The 14,705-nt window shown below is 43.5% G+C and overlaps 1 protein-coding gene across 7 annotated transcripts in view; it reads left to right on the top strand.

Moving 5' to 3' along the window:
* szt2 (SZT2 subunit of KICSTOR complex) overlaps window positions 1-14,705 on the top strand; it is a 138,319-nt gene that overhangs the window by 42,765 nt on the left and 80,849 nt on the right. For all 7 annotated transcript variants that reach the window (XM_037768963.1, XM_037768966.1, XM_037768965.1 and 4 more), the window contains 11 exons: window positions 615-899; window positions 1,179-1,314; window positions 2,532-2,648; window positions 2,763-2,832; window positions 5,925-6,110; window positions 8,295-8,516; window positions 8,791-9,043; window positions 9,741-9,815; window positions 12,215-12,353; window positions 13,709-13,844; window positions 14,119-14,239. In XM_037768963.1, coding sequence (XP_037624891.1) covers window positions 615-899; window positions 1,179-1,314; window positions 2,532-2,648; window positions 2,763-2,832; window positions 5,925-6,110; window positions 8,295-8,516; window positions 8,791-9,043; window positions 9,741-9,815; window positions 12,215-12,353; window positions 13,709-13,844; window positions 14,119-14,239 — 1,740 coding nt within the window. The remainder of the gene's footprint in view (window positions 1-614; window positions 900-1,178; window positions 1,315-2,531; window positions 2,649-2,762; window positions 2,833-5,924; window positions 6,111-8,294; window positions 8,517-8,790; window positions 9,044-9,740; window positions 9,816-12,214; window positions 12,354-13,708; window positions 13,845-14,118; window positions 14,240-14,705) is intronic.

Here is a 14,705-nt window from a genome sequence, read left to right as displayed (position 1 = left end):
CACAGTGAAGCTTTATCAGGTATAAACAGGGTGCACCCCCTCAGGTTTAGTAGCGCCATGCTGCTGAGAGCTTTTTTTTCTCTCCGCCGTGTCTCCGGTCCAAAACAAACTGAAACATGAGACAGCGTGCGTATGCGTCATTGTGCAGCGTAACTGTGGGAAAGCATCAATAAGAGGAATCGATAGTCAGAGATTCCTCCGCGTACCACTAGAGAGAGCACGCGTACCACCAGTGGTACGTGGACCATAGTTTGAGAACCACTGCTCTAGATCTGTGATTGGTGTTGACAATACTTGATACACTATTGTGTTGTGACTATACTACACTATTCAGATTTCTGTTATCGGAGTTTTATAACCGTTTGTTCACAAGAGGACATAAGTACCATGCAGGATAATACAGGATGCACATCTCTTTGTCTGTGAATGACTTTATGGGAAACAAAAGGAATATATGTTTGTTCATGTACAGATGCCATATAAAACCTGAACTATTTCCTTATTTGGTGTAACAACAGTGCATTATGGTCATTTCATTTTTGACCCATGACCCATAGTTGAGATACTCTTCATCTAGTGATATCATAATGACCACTTGGTTGTTTTGTGTGTAGAAAACATGTGCTGCATCATGACGGAGAGCGACACAGATCTGGTGGTGGAGTATGAGGAGCAACCAGGCACCAGTTCCCACGGAGAGGGTGACGACCAGTCCCTGTCAGACTCCAACACCGTCAACCAGGACCAGGACTCCTTCAGCATCCTGGAGGGAGACTCCCTGCTGGAGCCCGAGGGGCCACAGCTGGACATGCCACCGCTGTTTGTTCATGTCACTTGTTCTGTCAATATGAAAAGCTGCCATGGCTCCATGCCCATACAAACACTGCCTACCTGCCTTGGTGAGTACAGCCTTGATTGTCTCTTTCCTAGAACAGAGACACACAAAGTTAACACAAAAGCCTGGTTAAGATTCTCTGGGTTTGTCCCATCGTAAAAATTACTTTAATTTTTTTTCTAATATTCAGAAGTTGAAATTTAGAATCAAAAGTTAGCACCTTCATTCATTCATCAAAACAGCTATTTCCTCAACTTTTGTCCTTCCATCTTCCCTCTGTAAAATATTGAGACTTGAGACAACAGCTTTTGTTGCAGTGCTTCTTACAGTTTCCTGATTGCAGGTGAGATCATTTCCTGCCTGGAGAATGCCGAGGCCTTACAGTCTGTGGATCTGAACGAGCTCTTAGTCACATTAGATATCTTTGTCCTGACGCTACCTCTGGAGATTGAAGTCATGGCTGATTTTCATCATAACAGGTGAGTCAAAGTGTGAGCGACAAGCTACGACTCAGCAGGTTTGCCAGAGAAGAGAATGTTTGATTTCATTTTTTAATCTTGATTCTTAACTCACTGATCACATTGCACTATTAAAGGTACTCTGTGGAGTATTCTTGTAAACAAACAAAAACAATTGTTTATATAACTTCGGCCTAACACACATGTTGAATGTATTTACATTCTCATAAAACATTGGTAATGATGATTCAAATATATATTTATATATATATATATATATATATATATATATATATATATATATATATATATATATATATATATATATATATATATATTTAACAGAAATATGTCATCATGTTTACTAACTCAGCTCACTAACTTAATTTCAAGTTCATTTCAACGTAATTGCATTGCTAGGCAACAGTTTGGGTCCATGTTTACTTCCTGTCAGCTGATGTTATTTACAGACACTGCAACAGGAAATAAACTGGGACACATTTAGAATGTTTACGTTTAAAACTGTGTAATGGTCTAAATATTGTAGATTTGTGACATCACAAATGGACAGAAATCCTGACGCTTGTTTCAAACGCACAATTTCTGAATACAGGCTGTGTGTATTTCTCTGTATATTGAGCGTTTTGATACTTTAACAGTATTTATATAGCACTTAAACCTGCTTTATAATATAAAAGACATGGAAATCTCACTTTTTTCAATATGGGACTTTTAAACGAGCCGTCAGGACTTCCGTAAGGATGTGATGTCACAACTATACAGTCCCCGGTAGAAGTGCCGCTAACCTCTGTGTAGTCGACACATCCAGTGAGTCACCGGCTGCAGGGACGCTGTGAAGACGTTGACAGCGCAGATGCGGAAGACCGGAAATGCTGACCAATCATTTCTTGGCGTATTACAGCCATCAACTGTCAACCAGTGGAATAGTGTGAAACAGAGCTAAAACGATTAATGGATCACGCTATCCACAGAAAATACATTGGAAACTCTGTTGATAATTGATTGTTTCAGCAATTTTTTATTAAAACCGACAATAACACATGATAACTTCATAAAAGGTAGAGGACGAACCGTTGTTTTAAAGTTGTCATGAAGCTTTGTGTGCATGTCTTCCGATGTGACGTGACGATACTGCGTCTCGCTGTAAATGTTGTCCTTAGAAGAAGTGTGGTGATGGAAGCATGGTGTAGCACATCAGATCTCCTCTCTGTGTGCAGGTACACCTCAGAGAGCAGTGTGTCCCTGAATCGTTCACCAGGACAGCCCTCCTCCTATCGCTCTGATGAGGAGCTGATGGCGGTGTTGGACAGTCTGAGGGGAGCTGGTGTTGATGGGTGAGTCTGTTCAACACATATACTGTATATGCTAGCTGGACTTTCTCTGATTGACTCTGAGTGTCAATCACCGGAGGTATCTGTTTTTCTGATACATATCTTGTCTTCCACCAGAGCCTCTAGTGACCCCTTATCCAAACTCCCTGTTCCTCACAAGTTAGCAATTCTGGCTACGATGGACGAGGTGAGTCTTAATCTTCTAAATGTGAGCTGTTACAGCAGCAATGCAGTACAACACATAATAAATACAACATGTAGAAGAGAGTACCTTCACTTATTATTAGCTTTACCCAAATATGCAGTATACCCAGGATGCAACCTCCAGTTCTGAGAAGTGAAGCCAATGTGGAAGTGCCTTAAACCTGCATTCTTTCTAACAGCCAGCAGGGGGCGACTCATCTGGTTGCAAAAGAAGTCTGGTTGTATAGAAGTCTATGAGAAAATGAGCCTACTTCTCTCTTGATTTATTACCTCAGTAAACATTGTAAACATGAGTTTATGGTCTCAATCTCTAGTTTCAAGTCTTCTTCAATACAGTATGATGTTCATTTAGTAAATTATGGTCCCATTTAGAGTCAGATAGACGTTAAAGCAGGGGATGCTTTAGGGCGGGGCTACCTTGTGACAAACAGGTCGCTACCATGGCGTTGTCCAGTCTGGGAGTTGTCCGTGGTTTCGTCTTGGAACTTCAACCCTTTCACAGTGTTTTCACTTCATGAAAGTTCATTTTAACATTTTAGTCGCCTAAAAATGTCTTATTCAGTATTCGGTTGTACTTAGCTCCACCCTCTCGTGTCACTTCTGGTTACAAAAAAACAAGTTGGCGACGGTCAAAATGCCAAACTTGAACTCTTATACGCAGCGTATGAGTATACCTAGTATGCTATCAGTTAAAAATACATCATATTGAATTTACATTTTTGATGTATTTATCGAAGTCAGTGATGCATATCGCCTTTGGAAATGGACATTAACATTCTCTGAACAGGATTAGTGGTTTAGAAAATTGAGTAACACAACAGAGTAGGGATGTCACGAGAATCGATACTTCGGTACCAAGTCGATGCCAAAATTCTAAAAACGTGACGGTACTCGTTTTCTACAGTACCGACGGTACCGTACGATGCCTGCAGGGTCAGAAATTAACACCCGCCAAGCGCCAAATGCTGCTGCTTCTGTCCTCTGCTCTCTGTTGCGGAGTTTGACACACACACACACAACAGCGCAATGCAGCAGCGAGATCCAGAGATGCAAAGATCCTTAATGTTCGAGAAGAGGATTCACTCGTGGGGGAAAAAAACTGAACAAACTGAATTTCTATCTTTTGTTGCTTATTGCTAAATCTTTTTTATTGGACTCTTTATTTCTGGTGAATGTTATTGAGACTTGCATTTGATTATCTTACACTTTACTCCCCAGATCCACTTAGTTTGAACCAATCCAACAACATCCAATCAAGTTTCAGGAGAAAAACATGAAGAACTAACGTCATGTTACTGAGCACCAGTTGGATCCAGTTACTCTGCTGTTAAAATCACGTTACATTTGGTGAAGAGCTCAGATGGCTTGTTTAGGACTCGAGACCTGAGTTGGGACTCGAGTCACAGACTTGAGACTTACTTGTGACTTGCAAAACAATGACTTGGTCCCACCTCTGGTAGCCTTTACCCAGTGAAATGTCACCATGTCAGTGAATTTGAACTACTGCAATCTGAGGCTCTATATAGACACATTACACATTACATGGGATTTATTGTTTTTTTTTTACCGTGGTAAAAAAGTGGAAGTGTAAAATAGTGGAAATTCACTGGTATTGGTATAGCCTACTAGATTTCTGGTACCGTGACATCCCTACAACAGAGTCCTATTTTTGACCGTAGCACAAACTTTACATGTCCAGCCTCACCGTTGGTAAGATTCTAAAGTCGCGTTCACACCGAGCGTGAAGCAAATTGGCTGCGGGATCAAGGCGTGTCGTTTCGTAGGAGGCAAAAAAAAAGAAAAGAAATCCTTAACATTCACATTAAGGATTTAAAGGGGCTCTATGTAAGAATCAGAAATGTCTTGTTACCAGCGACACCTGTGGCCGTCAACTAAAGTCAGCGTCCTGTTGCTCGCACTTGTGCTCGCTCTACATAGACATGAACGAGCATCGTTCAAAACAGTGAGGCGACACACGTCAGCTAAAAGCACAATATCACTCTATATTTCAGCTGCTTGGCAGTAATGTTAGCTGACCAGACGAAGGTCTCTCCATGAATCAGTGCTGATCCTAGTGTTGGCTTTTCCTGCCTCAGCCTCCCGACACCGGCCGGAGGGAACGGGGGAGACACCGCAGCCCCAGTCGGAGACGATAACGTTTCTCTCTCCGGAGCCCCGTCACTTCACAAGACACGGGAAACCTCTGTTGGTCTGGAGGAGCTGCAGCAGTTATTTCTGCACAAACGTCCACTGTTCATTCACTAGATATTCTCAGAGCTAAACTAACTCTTCTGCAGTGTGTAGTGTGCGCGCATGCACGTGAGAGGTGGAGCGAGAGAGCGAGTGAGAACGAGCGCGGTGTGTGTGAGTGAAGGCAAGCAGAGGAGCAGAGTACAGCAGAGACTCCGGTCCTGGAGACCAAAGCTACGGTCTCCCCTGCGTCCTCCGACCGCGGCCAACACTGTTTAACAGACGGGCTTCGCTAGCTACAAAGAAGAGGTTTTGGTGCTTCCGTGTAGTTTGTGTTGGAGTCTGAGTCTGAACAGCGTAGACACACGCGAGCGTGCATGAGGCACCGACCCGGAATGATTTATACGTTTAAGAAGTTACAAACAGTCCCTTTTAAGATGGTCCATAATAAACACATGGAATCAGAGGAATGCAAGCATTAGACTACATTACTACCTGGTATATTCATCAACCTGTTCTTTTAATTTTGCTTCATGAAGTTTGAGCAAAACAAGTACAATATTTTTTGACAGTTACCTCTAGTCTTGTAAGGCAAGAGCCTGGAAGACATTCAAATAGGCAATAAAATACATCAAATAAAAAAAACACAATTGGCATCATCAGGGTAACGTGATATGTTGCCGCAAAGTGTGTAAATACTTAGTTGAACATGGACATATTAAATGCCTCTTTGTAAGGAGCATTGCAGCTTTTAGGAACTGCTAGCAAGCTTTAGTCTTATTGATATTAGAAGGGGTGTGTGCTTATTCTTCACTGAAAACTATGAGGTCTACATTGTTGCTCTTACTGCACACACATCTTGGTTCTGCTCTCTGTGTGTTACAGATCCGCTGGCTGCTGGAGGACGAGATAGTGTCTGCTCTGCGTCACTCTCGGGTCATCAGCTCGGCCACGCTGCAGAAAGTAGCGGAGCACGTTTTGCGCTCCAGCGGTCGACCGCACTGTCACTGTGAAGATGTCCCACTGCAGTTTGTCTTCGGGCCTGAGCAGTCTCTGGAAAAATTCAAAGAGGCAAGGGGACACACACACACACACACACACACACACACACACACACACACACAACTCCAGGAATGTTGTGATTAAAACTGGAAGTGAAGCACAGTTTTTCTGAAAACCTCAGTATGATCGCTGATCATACTGAGGTTCTCTTAAATATCTGTTAAAGGGGCTCTATGTAAGAATCAGAAATGTCTTGTTAACAGCGACACCTGTGGCCGTAAAGTCAAAGAAAGTCAGCGTGCTGTTGCTCGCGCTCGCTCTACATAGACATGAACGAGCATTGATCAAAACAGTGAGGAGACACACGTCAGCTAAAAGCACAATATCACTCTATATTTCAGCTGCTTGGCAGTAATGTTAGCTGACCAGACGAAGGTCTCTCCATGAATCAATGCTGATCCTAGTGTTGGCTTTTCCTGCCTCAGCCTCCCGACTGCAGCCGGAGGGAACAGGGGAGACACCGGAGTTTTGGTCGGAGACGATAACGTTACTCTTCTGCAGTGTGTTGTGTGCGCGCATGCACGTGAGAGGTGGAGCGAGAGAACGAGCGAGAACGAGCGCGGTGTGTGAGTGAAGGCGGGCAGAGGAGCAGAGTACAGCAGAGACTCCGGTCCTGGAGACCAAAGCTACCATCTCCCCTGTGTCTTCTGACCGCTGTCGGGAGGCTGAAGCAGGAAGAGTTAACACTGTTTAACAGACGGGCTTCACTAGATAGAACTCTGAGGTTTTGGTGCTTCTGTGTAGTTTGTGTTGGGAGTCTGAGTCTGAACAGCGTAGCCACACGAGAGCGCGCATGGGACACCGACCCGCAATGATTTATACGTGTTAGGACTTACAAACAGTACCTTTAAGGAATATGCCACCTCCACATATTCATTGTCAGTACTTATTCACACGTTCGTATGTATTTATGTCCTACTGTAAATTATCAAATACTATTTGAACCAGTTTAAAGTGTTTATTTGATCATATTTTAGTAGGGAGCCAAGCTTTCAATTTCTTTTTTTTTATTCTGTTTTCACTCACTAATCAGTTCCAGATTGTTCTACTACTTTTTAGATGTTAAGCTTATTTCAATACTTCCTACACAGATGTTTCACATTAAAAACCTTCCAGTGCCTTAAAGGACATAAGTCCTCCCTTTCTGTAGGGGCGTAACACTATGAACTATAAACTCATGAACCTTTTTTCCTCTGTCTATCTGCAGTACCCATTTATCATATATCAGAAAAAACATTCCTGCTGCCATCGCGCAGTTTGTTTGAGCTACAGCGAATATACGAATGTGCGCCCCCATTTGCAACTGAATCGATTTGTCCCACTCCGGTTATTAGCCCCCCCGGTGCGTGCCGTTCACATTGAAATTGATCCTGGTCCGACCCCGGTCTGACTCTGAACCACCTCTCGACCTGGGTTAGGAAGCCGAGTCGGTCAACGCAGCATAACCCTTTCATACACACAATCAACGCTGGTACAACCCTGGTTGAAGATGACACATCCCCTGTGTTAGACACTTCAACTCTGCGGGCCATGATGTGTGTTCCTTTAAAGTTCAAGGCATAGAAATGGTTCAGTACATCCTCTTAAAGGCGGTGATGGTGGGGACAGACTTCTTCTACAGAGAGAAGCACATTGGATTCATATGACTGAAAGCTTGAAGGGTTTGAATGAAGAACTGCTGTTGGGTTGCTTCTTATAATTCACTTGTCCTTTGTTGTGAGAGGCGGCGTCCTGGCGGTGCGTCCACGGATGAATCCTATTGTGTAATCATGCAGTCTCTTTCCTGATCGATGTCTGTGCCTCACCTGAATATTTAAAACTGGCATTGCGTCTTGAGTTATTACGCCGATGACAGCTTATAGCTGAAACGCGTTTGTTTGTTTGCCCAGAATAAACTAAAAAGACTCTTCGTCTGTGAGTGCCGGTGATTTGTTTCTTCAACCCTGGTCGAGCCCTCAGTGTGAAAGCGGTATAAGAAAAAAAGAATTAAACAATGTCAGTAAATCTCCGTCGTTATTACATTATTATATTTGCAGCTATAATTCTGAATATACTACTTACAAACAAGTGAACTATTCCTTCACCGTGCAGTAAATGAATACTCGGTACTTGTCCTTATAAGAGCGTACGTGGTTGTATCAGTGTTTGGACACATCGTCAGGATGCATGATGGGATAATGTCTGATCCCGCAGGAGTTTCGCAGAATGTCTTTCTCTGGCTACGTGTTGAATGGAGAGCAGGGCAGCTTCTACTACGTGTCCCTGAGCAGACTGCACCCTCAGAGGATCCACGCCACCAAGAGGCTGTCTGAGAGCACCGCAGACCCCCCGCAGCACACCGACCCCTGCGGTGCCGGAGAACGGGCGGAGGACGTGATGTTGGAGAGCGAAGCCGAGGCTCAGGCAGACAGTGAGGTCAGATACGGCATTTCACAGTGATGTGCAACAGTAACATACACACTTGATGTTCGCATTTGTCATGGTAGAGTTAGCCAACACTTCCTGGGATCAAATGTTGCACCATATAAACGACATTAGTACAGGGTTGACCTGAGATCATTGCAAAGCATTTTCAAAGCTCACCAACCGGTGCGTCCAGTCCTGAGATGTCCTACGTTTGAGTAACAGTAGTGAAACATGTTCATATGAAAATTACATTTATTTTGACTTGAACTCCGTCCAACTGCAGAGTGAAGACAGGAAGTCCATCAGCAACGCTGCCGACGCTCCCAGTGACACGGCTGCAGAAACCAACGAGCCGATCAGAGCCGTGAAGCTTGAGGCAGATGACGCGGTTTCTCAGAGCTCAGTTAGCATGATGGGGGACAGGGGTCAGTCCGGTACCTCCCAGCTCCACGCTGAACGCTGCATAGAGCCCACCTCGCCCCCCAAGACGCCGTCCAGTGTCAGCCTGGCTGAGTCCATGCAGTCGGCCTCTCACAGTGAGTCTAACAGACACGCCTCTATATCGTAGATCGTAGACTGTATCTAGAGATGGACGACGCGTCTCCACTTCCTCCCACCGTACAAAAGTGAAGCCAAAATATTCCGGATACGGGAGCTGCCATCTTCAGATTTTGATGTCATTTGGAGCCAGAGTCTGCGCAGCGGGGATCACATGAGCCGAGCACGGCCACAGCTCGCTAGCATTAGCCACCTAGCTGCTACATTAGCACCACGGCAGCTGATGGCCGTTTAACATGTTCTATTACACAGACTGGTGATGGTTATGGAGAGTTAAAGTTACATCTCCTCAGGGGCAGGGCAGAAACCATCTTTGGGAAAAATGTATTTGACGTGTACTTTGACTTTTTAGTTGGAGGGGGGTTGGATTTATGACCTACACTGCAGCCAGCAACCAGGGGGCGATCCAGATGTTTTGGCTTCACTTTGGGAGAGCTGTCATGTCATCCATCTTTATATACAGTCTATGTCTTGGTGAAGTTTCATATTGACGTAATTCGATTTTAATCAACCTCTATACTGTAGACCAAAGCATACAACCACGTGCGTGCGTGCGTGCGTGCGTGCGTGCGTGCGTGCGTGCGTGCGTGCGTGCGTGCGTGCTTGCTTGCGTGCCCTCTGAGGCTCTGACTGTGTGATCTGGCTGTGATTTGTGACACTCCGGTCTTTCCTCAGGCTGTGGCAAAGTGCGGCCGAGTCGAGTCCAGAGCGTGGTCTCCAGCCAGGGCAGTCTGGACTCAGACATGCAGGGTAAGTGCTGCACAGAGATGAATGATGTTTGACCAGCGTGATCAGTGTTGGAGAGGTGTGAAGAATGAGTTGGTCATTTCTCACCAGCTTGTTAGTTATATATAGACCTACAATATGACAGCTACCTATACAACGCAGGTTCCCTTCCACATTCAAAACACTTGAGACCAAAATGAATTTCCCAGCAGAGAACCTGATGGCTGCCATTCAGTCAAACTTAAAGAATGTAAATTTCTCCTTCGCTGTGAAGAAACACCTCCATTGATTTCCGTGGGTCCAACTTTAAGTCTTTTTTTTTGTCTGGGTTTCTAAGAATACATTTTACTGAATTTCAAAACCTTTTTGCAACTGGAACTAACCAGCTCGGCTGGAACTCGGCACCATGCAGCTGCTGGTACACAGTTCCAATATAAAATATATGTGGTACATTTCACCCAGATAAACAGACCCATCTTGTGGACAATTCACCTCATTACATTTTCTGAATAAGAGGCAGAAATGGAGCCTGGTGAAGTGACTTAATAATAATTATAAATCGTGTTTCCAACGCAGGATCTCTCCCCCGGAACTAAGAACCTTTTGAGGAACTCTTTGTATTTCGACCGGGGTCTAAACGAAGTTCTGGAGACATTTTATCTCGAAAGAAGGCCCAGGTGGGGGGGTAGTACTTTCTGAAAGTAGCCGAACTTTGGGGTGGAGTTTGCAGGGATGATCGTCGCTAATTGACACGCACGGCACTGCTGCTTTAACTGTACCGCTTCATTCATAAAACAAGGAAGTACTCTAGTATCGATTTAGGACCATTTTAGGACGAGGGGGGAGCTTTTGTCTTTGTTCGATAACGTTCCAAAGCACCAATAAATAACCATCAAACACTCAGCAGATGATTCACAGTGGAGACAGACGCTCTGAAGCCGTGGGCACACAAGTTATCTGCCTGTCGGGAGCGTGTCTGCTGCCTGTCAGCTGTGTTTCTGCTGCTGCTGTCAGCCTTTTCTTTCTACATAGAGTTTGCCTTTTAATGGCCATTTAACTTCATGATAAATATAATTTATATTTATTTTAGACAGAGAAAGGTTCAGAAACGTGTGGTAATTAGTAAATAATAGTAATAATCCACAATTAAAACGCCGTACTGTATTCATTTATGATGCTTTCCAAGTCACTGCTTGTATCACATCACTGTCCGGCACATATTTCAGAATAAAAGCCTTGTGTTAACAAATGAAGGAATTCTGTGCAAAGAAAACCCGCTTTAGGGCTTTTATTTCAAAATGAAAGCAGGAAGTGTTGATTTAAACCCCAAACTTTATCAATTCTTGGAGCTCTCAAAGTGACTGCGTGTTCCACAGCACTGACTGCTCATATTTCAGAATAAAAGCTTCGTGTTAACAAATGAAGGGATTCTGTCTATAGAAAAAACGCCGGAGGGCTTTTATTTTGAAATGAAAGCAGGAAGTGTTGATTTAAAAACAAGTTTACTTAACTTTACTTTTTTTTCATCCCCGTAACATATTCTACAGATAAACCTCGAAACTGTAGTAAAGTCTTGCTGGTATGAAGTTAATATACAGTCACTAGATCACTTTCACTGTCTGTGACATATTCTACAGATGTCCAGACATGTAAACTGTATTATGTAGCTGATATGATGTCCATATACTGTCAATAGATCACCTTCACTGTCTGTTGCTGCTGGGACACGCAGCTGAGACGCGAGGGGCTCCCGTGTAAAATAGGCGAGCCTTCTATTCTATAAAATAGACGCGCGTCTCATGCGGGCAGTGTGTCCACTCTAACCTGTTAACATGGATGCCGAAATAAAAAACAACACGCCACGCGAGACTCACGCGGGCAGTGTGTCCATCACTTTAGTTTCATTTCATTCATTACATCCAACATTCATCAGTAAATATCTGCATCAGTAAATATATGCAGCAGTAAATATCGTCGCAGTGAGACTAAACCATTGTGTTTTTTAGATGAAACAGTTTACCGCTGTGACCATCAGCAGTCTTCGTCCCACGTCATGTTGCTTTTTCATACGTCAGCGGAATATTTTGCCTAATATTCGCAGGTCTTTAGACCGCGGTGGAAATGCAGACAGCAGCCGGCTGAAGGAACCTTTTAGTTCCTTGAAAAGTACTGTAGTTCCAGGGTCTAAAAGTCTCAGGAATTTTTGGTGGAAACCCGGCTATAGTAATAATAATCCAATAGGGGACCTTGTGAGACACAACTGATTGTACTACTTGGTACTCAAACAGTTACAGTTTTATTTTTTTCTTTCTGTTACCAAGGTTTACATACTTGGCATGACCTAAATGATGAAGATTACGTAAATGATGACACCATAATGTTGCTTTGCCTCTCTGTGTTTGTGTGTGTGTGTGTGTTTGAAGGTTATGATGGCGGCAGCAGTGACTCCGAGTGTGAGAGCCCCACCCTGGATGAACAGGAGTGTCAGTCACCACTGATGCCCGACTTCTGGCTGATTGTCAAGATCCACCAAGACAGAGTGAAGGTCTACTCCCATTCCAGGTCAGACAGTGCTCTAAGCACCGCTGTTGATTCCTGCTATATTTCTCTAACATGTAATAATCAGCCTGTAGTCTGTGGCCTGTATTTATCAAGCATTTCAGAGGTTTCTACCGCTCCAGAGTTCTCAGAATGACTCATTTTTGCTTGTTCTTTTAGTTCTGCAAAGTCATCCTGTATTCAGCTACTATGATACACGCTGAGATCTCATCAGTGAATTCAGTTTAAACATATAGTAAAATGGTGATGGAGAAATGTCTTTTCCTTGCTGAGAGTGTGCGTACAGTATGTAGGAAGCTTCATTAAAAATCCAATGAGAGTAATTTAAAGGGCGGGTCCATTATTTTATTATTTTTTTGAGGTTTTTATATCATTCTGGAGCTTCCCAGTGGTGTTCCTTATTATTCAAATCCGAACATTCAAATTTTGGTTGAACTACGTATGTTTTAGCGTCAAAATGCTATTTTCCCAAACCCTTCTAAAACCTTTTTGTGACCCGACGTAGGTTTCTGAATGATGACGCTGCTACATATAGATTATACTGTATGCATCCTAAAATTTAGTGTATTAACGCCACATGCAGTAACTCAGATGGTGGTCGGCACGCTCCAAGTTTGGAGAAGCAAACAGGAGTACCGGCACGGAAGCTAAGCGATGTACTGCTCTTAGTTCGGATCCGAAAGTCACACAATAACACAAACAAACTATATAACTGAACAATTCAGCAGAAGAGCAGCAACTCCCGAATTCTGTGAGGTCAAATTGTCAGTGAAGTGTGGTCTGGTGGCTTTGAAGACGGCGATTTAGCAGCTTCAGTTTCCCGTTGGATAGGGCTGTCTGATGGTGGGGTAAAGCGGTGAAAATATTAGAAATATATATCATACACTTACACTGATATCGATTTTTTAGGTGTCTAAAATCCGTTTTTCTGCTGCTCCCGTCCACAGCCGCTTTACGTCGCCGTCTGACAGCCCTTCCCTCTGGGGAACTGAAGCCAGACTAGAGCCACAAAAACAGTCATTTTACCTCGCAGAACACGGGAGTATACATACAACCCCACTTCAAAAAATCTAAACTAACCCTTTCAGTTATTTCCAAACTTAGCACAGCAAATTCAGCTAGTGCTAGCATTCACATTATTCATAACCTTATTGATTAGATTACTTTGGTTACCTGTGCCACTGCTTTTCGCTAACGGCTGAGTGGGCGTTTCTATTTGAAAAAAACGGAAAAGAACGCAGATGGACCCGCCCTTTAATTCCCAGTCTAGCTTTCAGCACAATTCCCCTTGGACGGATTCTCACATGCTTGATCACAGCCGGCTACTGGATGTCTCAGGATCTGTCATATTTCTGCAGGTGCTTCACAGAAGGCAGAGAGGTCAGTGCTGAGGAGTTGGAGAAGAAAGAAGAAGAGCAGGAGCTGCCTGAATACTTACACCTGCATCAGATGGTGGTCAGGAAGATCGGGGAAATCTGCAGAATAGTCAACCAGGTAGCTACTGCAGCAGGAATACCGTACATGAATGAACATGAACACCAGTCCAGACTTCCGTCCACTCGCTTCATTTAGTTTAGTTCATATCAGATTTCAGCATTTGACTGTTACCCATAAACCCTTCCAAAGTTCTTTCCCTATAGATAGAGATAAAACCTGATTTGGTGTAAATGCCTCTATATTGCAACTAACGAACATACATCAGCACGGTCTTATATACAGTATGTGTAGTAGCTTGTGAAATGCTTCCTTTGTATGTGCGTATGTGTAGCGCATGCTGCTGCAGGACCTGCACGACAGCCATGTGTGTAACTCTCTGCTGGTGGCCGAGAGTGAGGAAGACATCTGGAAGAATGAGTCTCTCTACAGGCAGAGGCTCAACACCTCCGATGGTAAGTCAGAAGAACATCCACTATCTGTGTAGGAATGGGCATCAGAAGGATTTTATGGATACTACTACTACTCTTATCGATACTCCTTAACGGTTCGGTTCTTTGTTGATACTCGTATCGGTTCTTTTTCAAAACTAAATAATTGCTTTTTAATATACTATTTTAAAAAAGACTAAATTCAAAACAGGATTAGAATTGATTTATATTTTAAATATAACTCAGTGTTGTTTTAGAGCAGCAGCAGTAATGTTTAAACATCAAAACACTATATAGACTCTACAATCTTCCTGGAAACTAATCTAGAATGTCAATAAAATAAATGAATCAAGCTTGTGAAGAGTGAAGAACACAGACATCAATCTGTCCTCTGTCCTCCTCCCTCTGCTGATGGGATTCACTGCCTGCAGGTACCGCTAGTAAAGAGGATGGGCTGCTCTGTCTCAGCCAGCAGAATTCATCACAACTT

This window comes from Sebastes umbrosus, chromosome 5, assembly GCF_015220745.1.
Source record: "Sebastes umbrosus isolate fSebUmb1 chromosome 5, fSebUmb1.pri, whole genome shotgun sequence".
NCBI lineage: Eukaryota > Metazoa > Chordata > Actinopteri > Perciformes > Sebastidae > Sebastes > Sebastes umbrosus.
The sequence above is the reverse complement of the archived record's forward strand: the minus strand, read 5'-3'. Positions and strand labels throughout refer to the sequence as shown.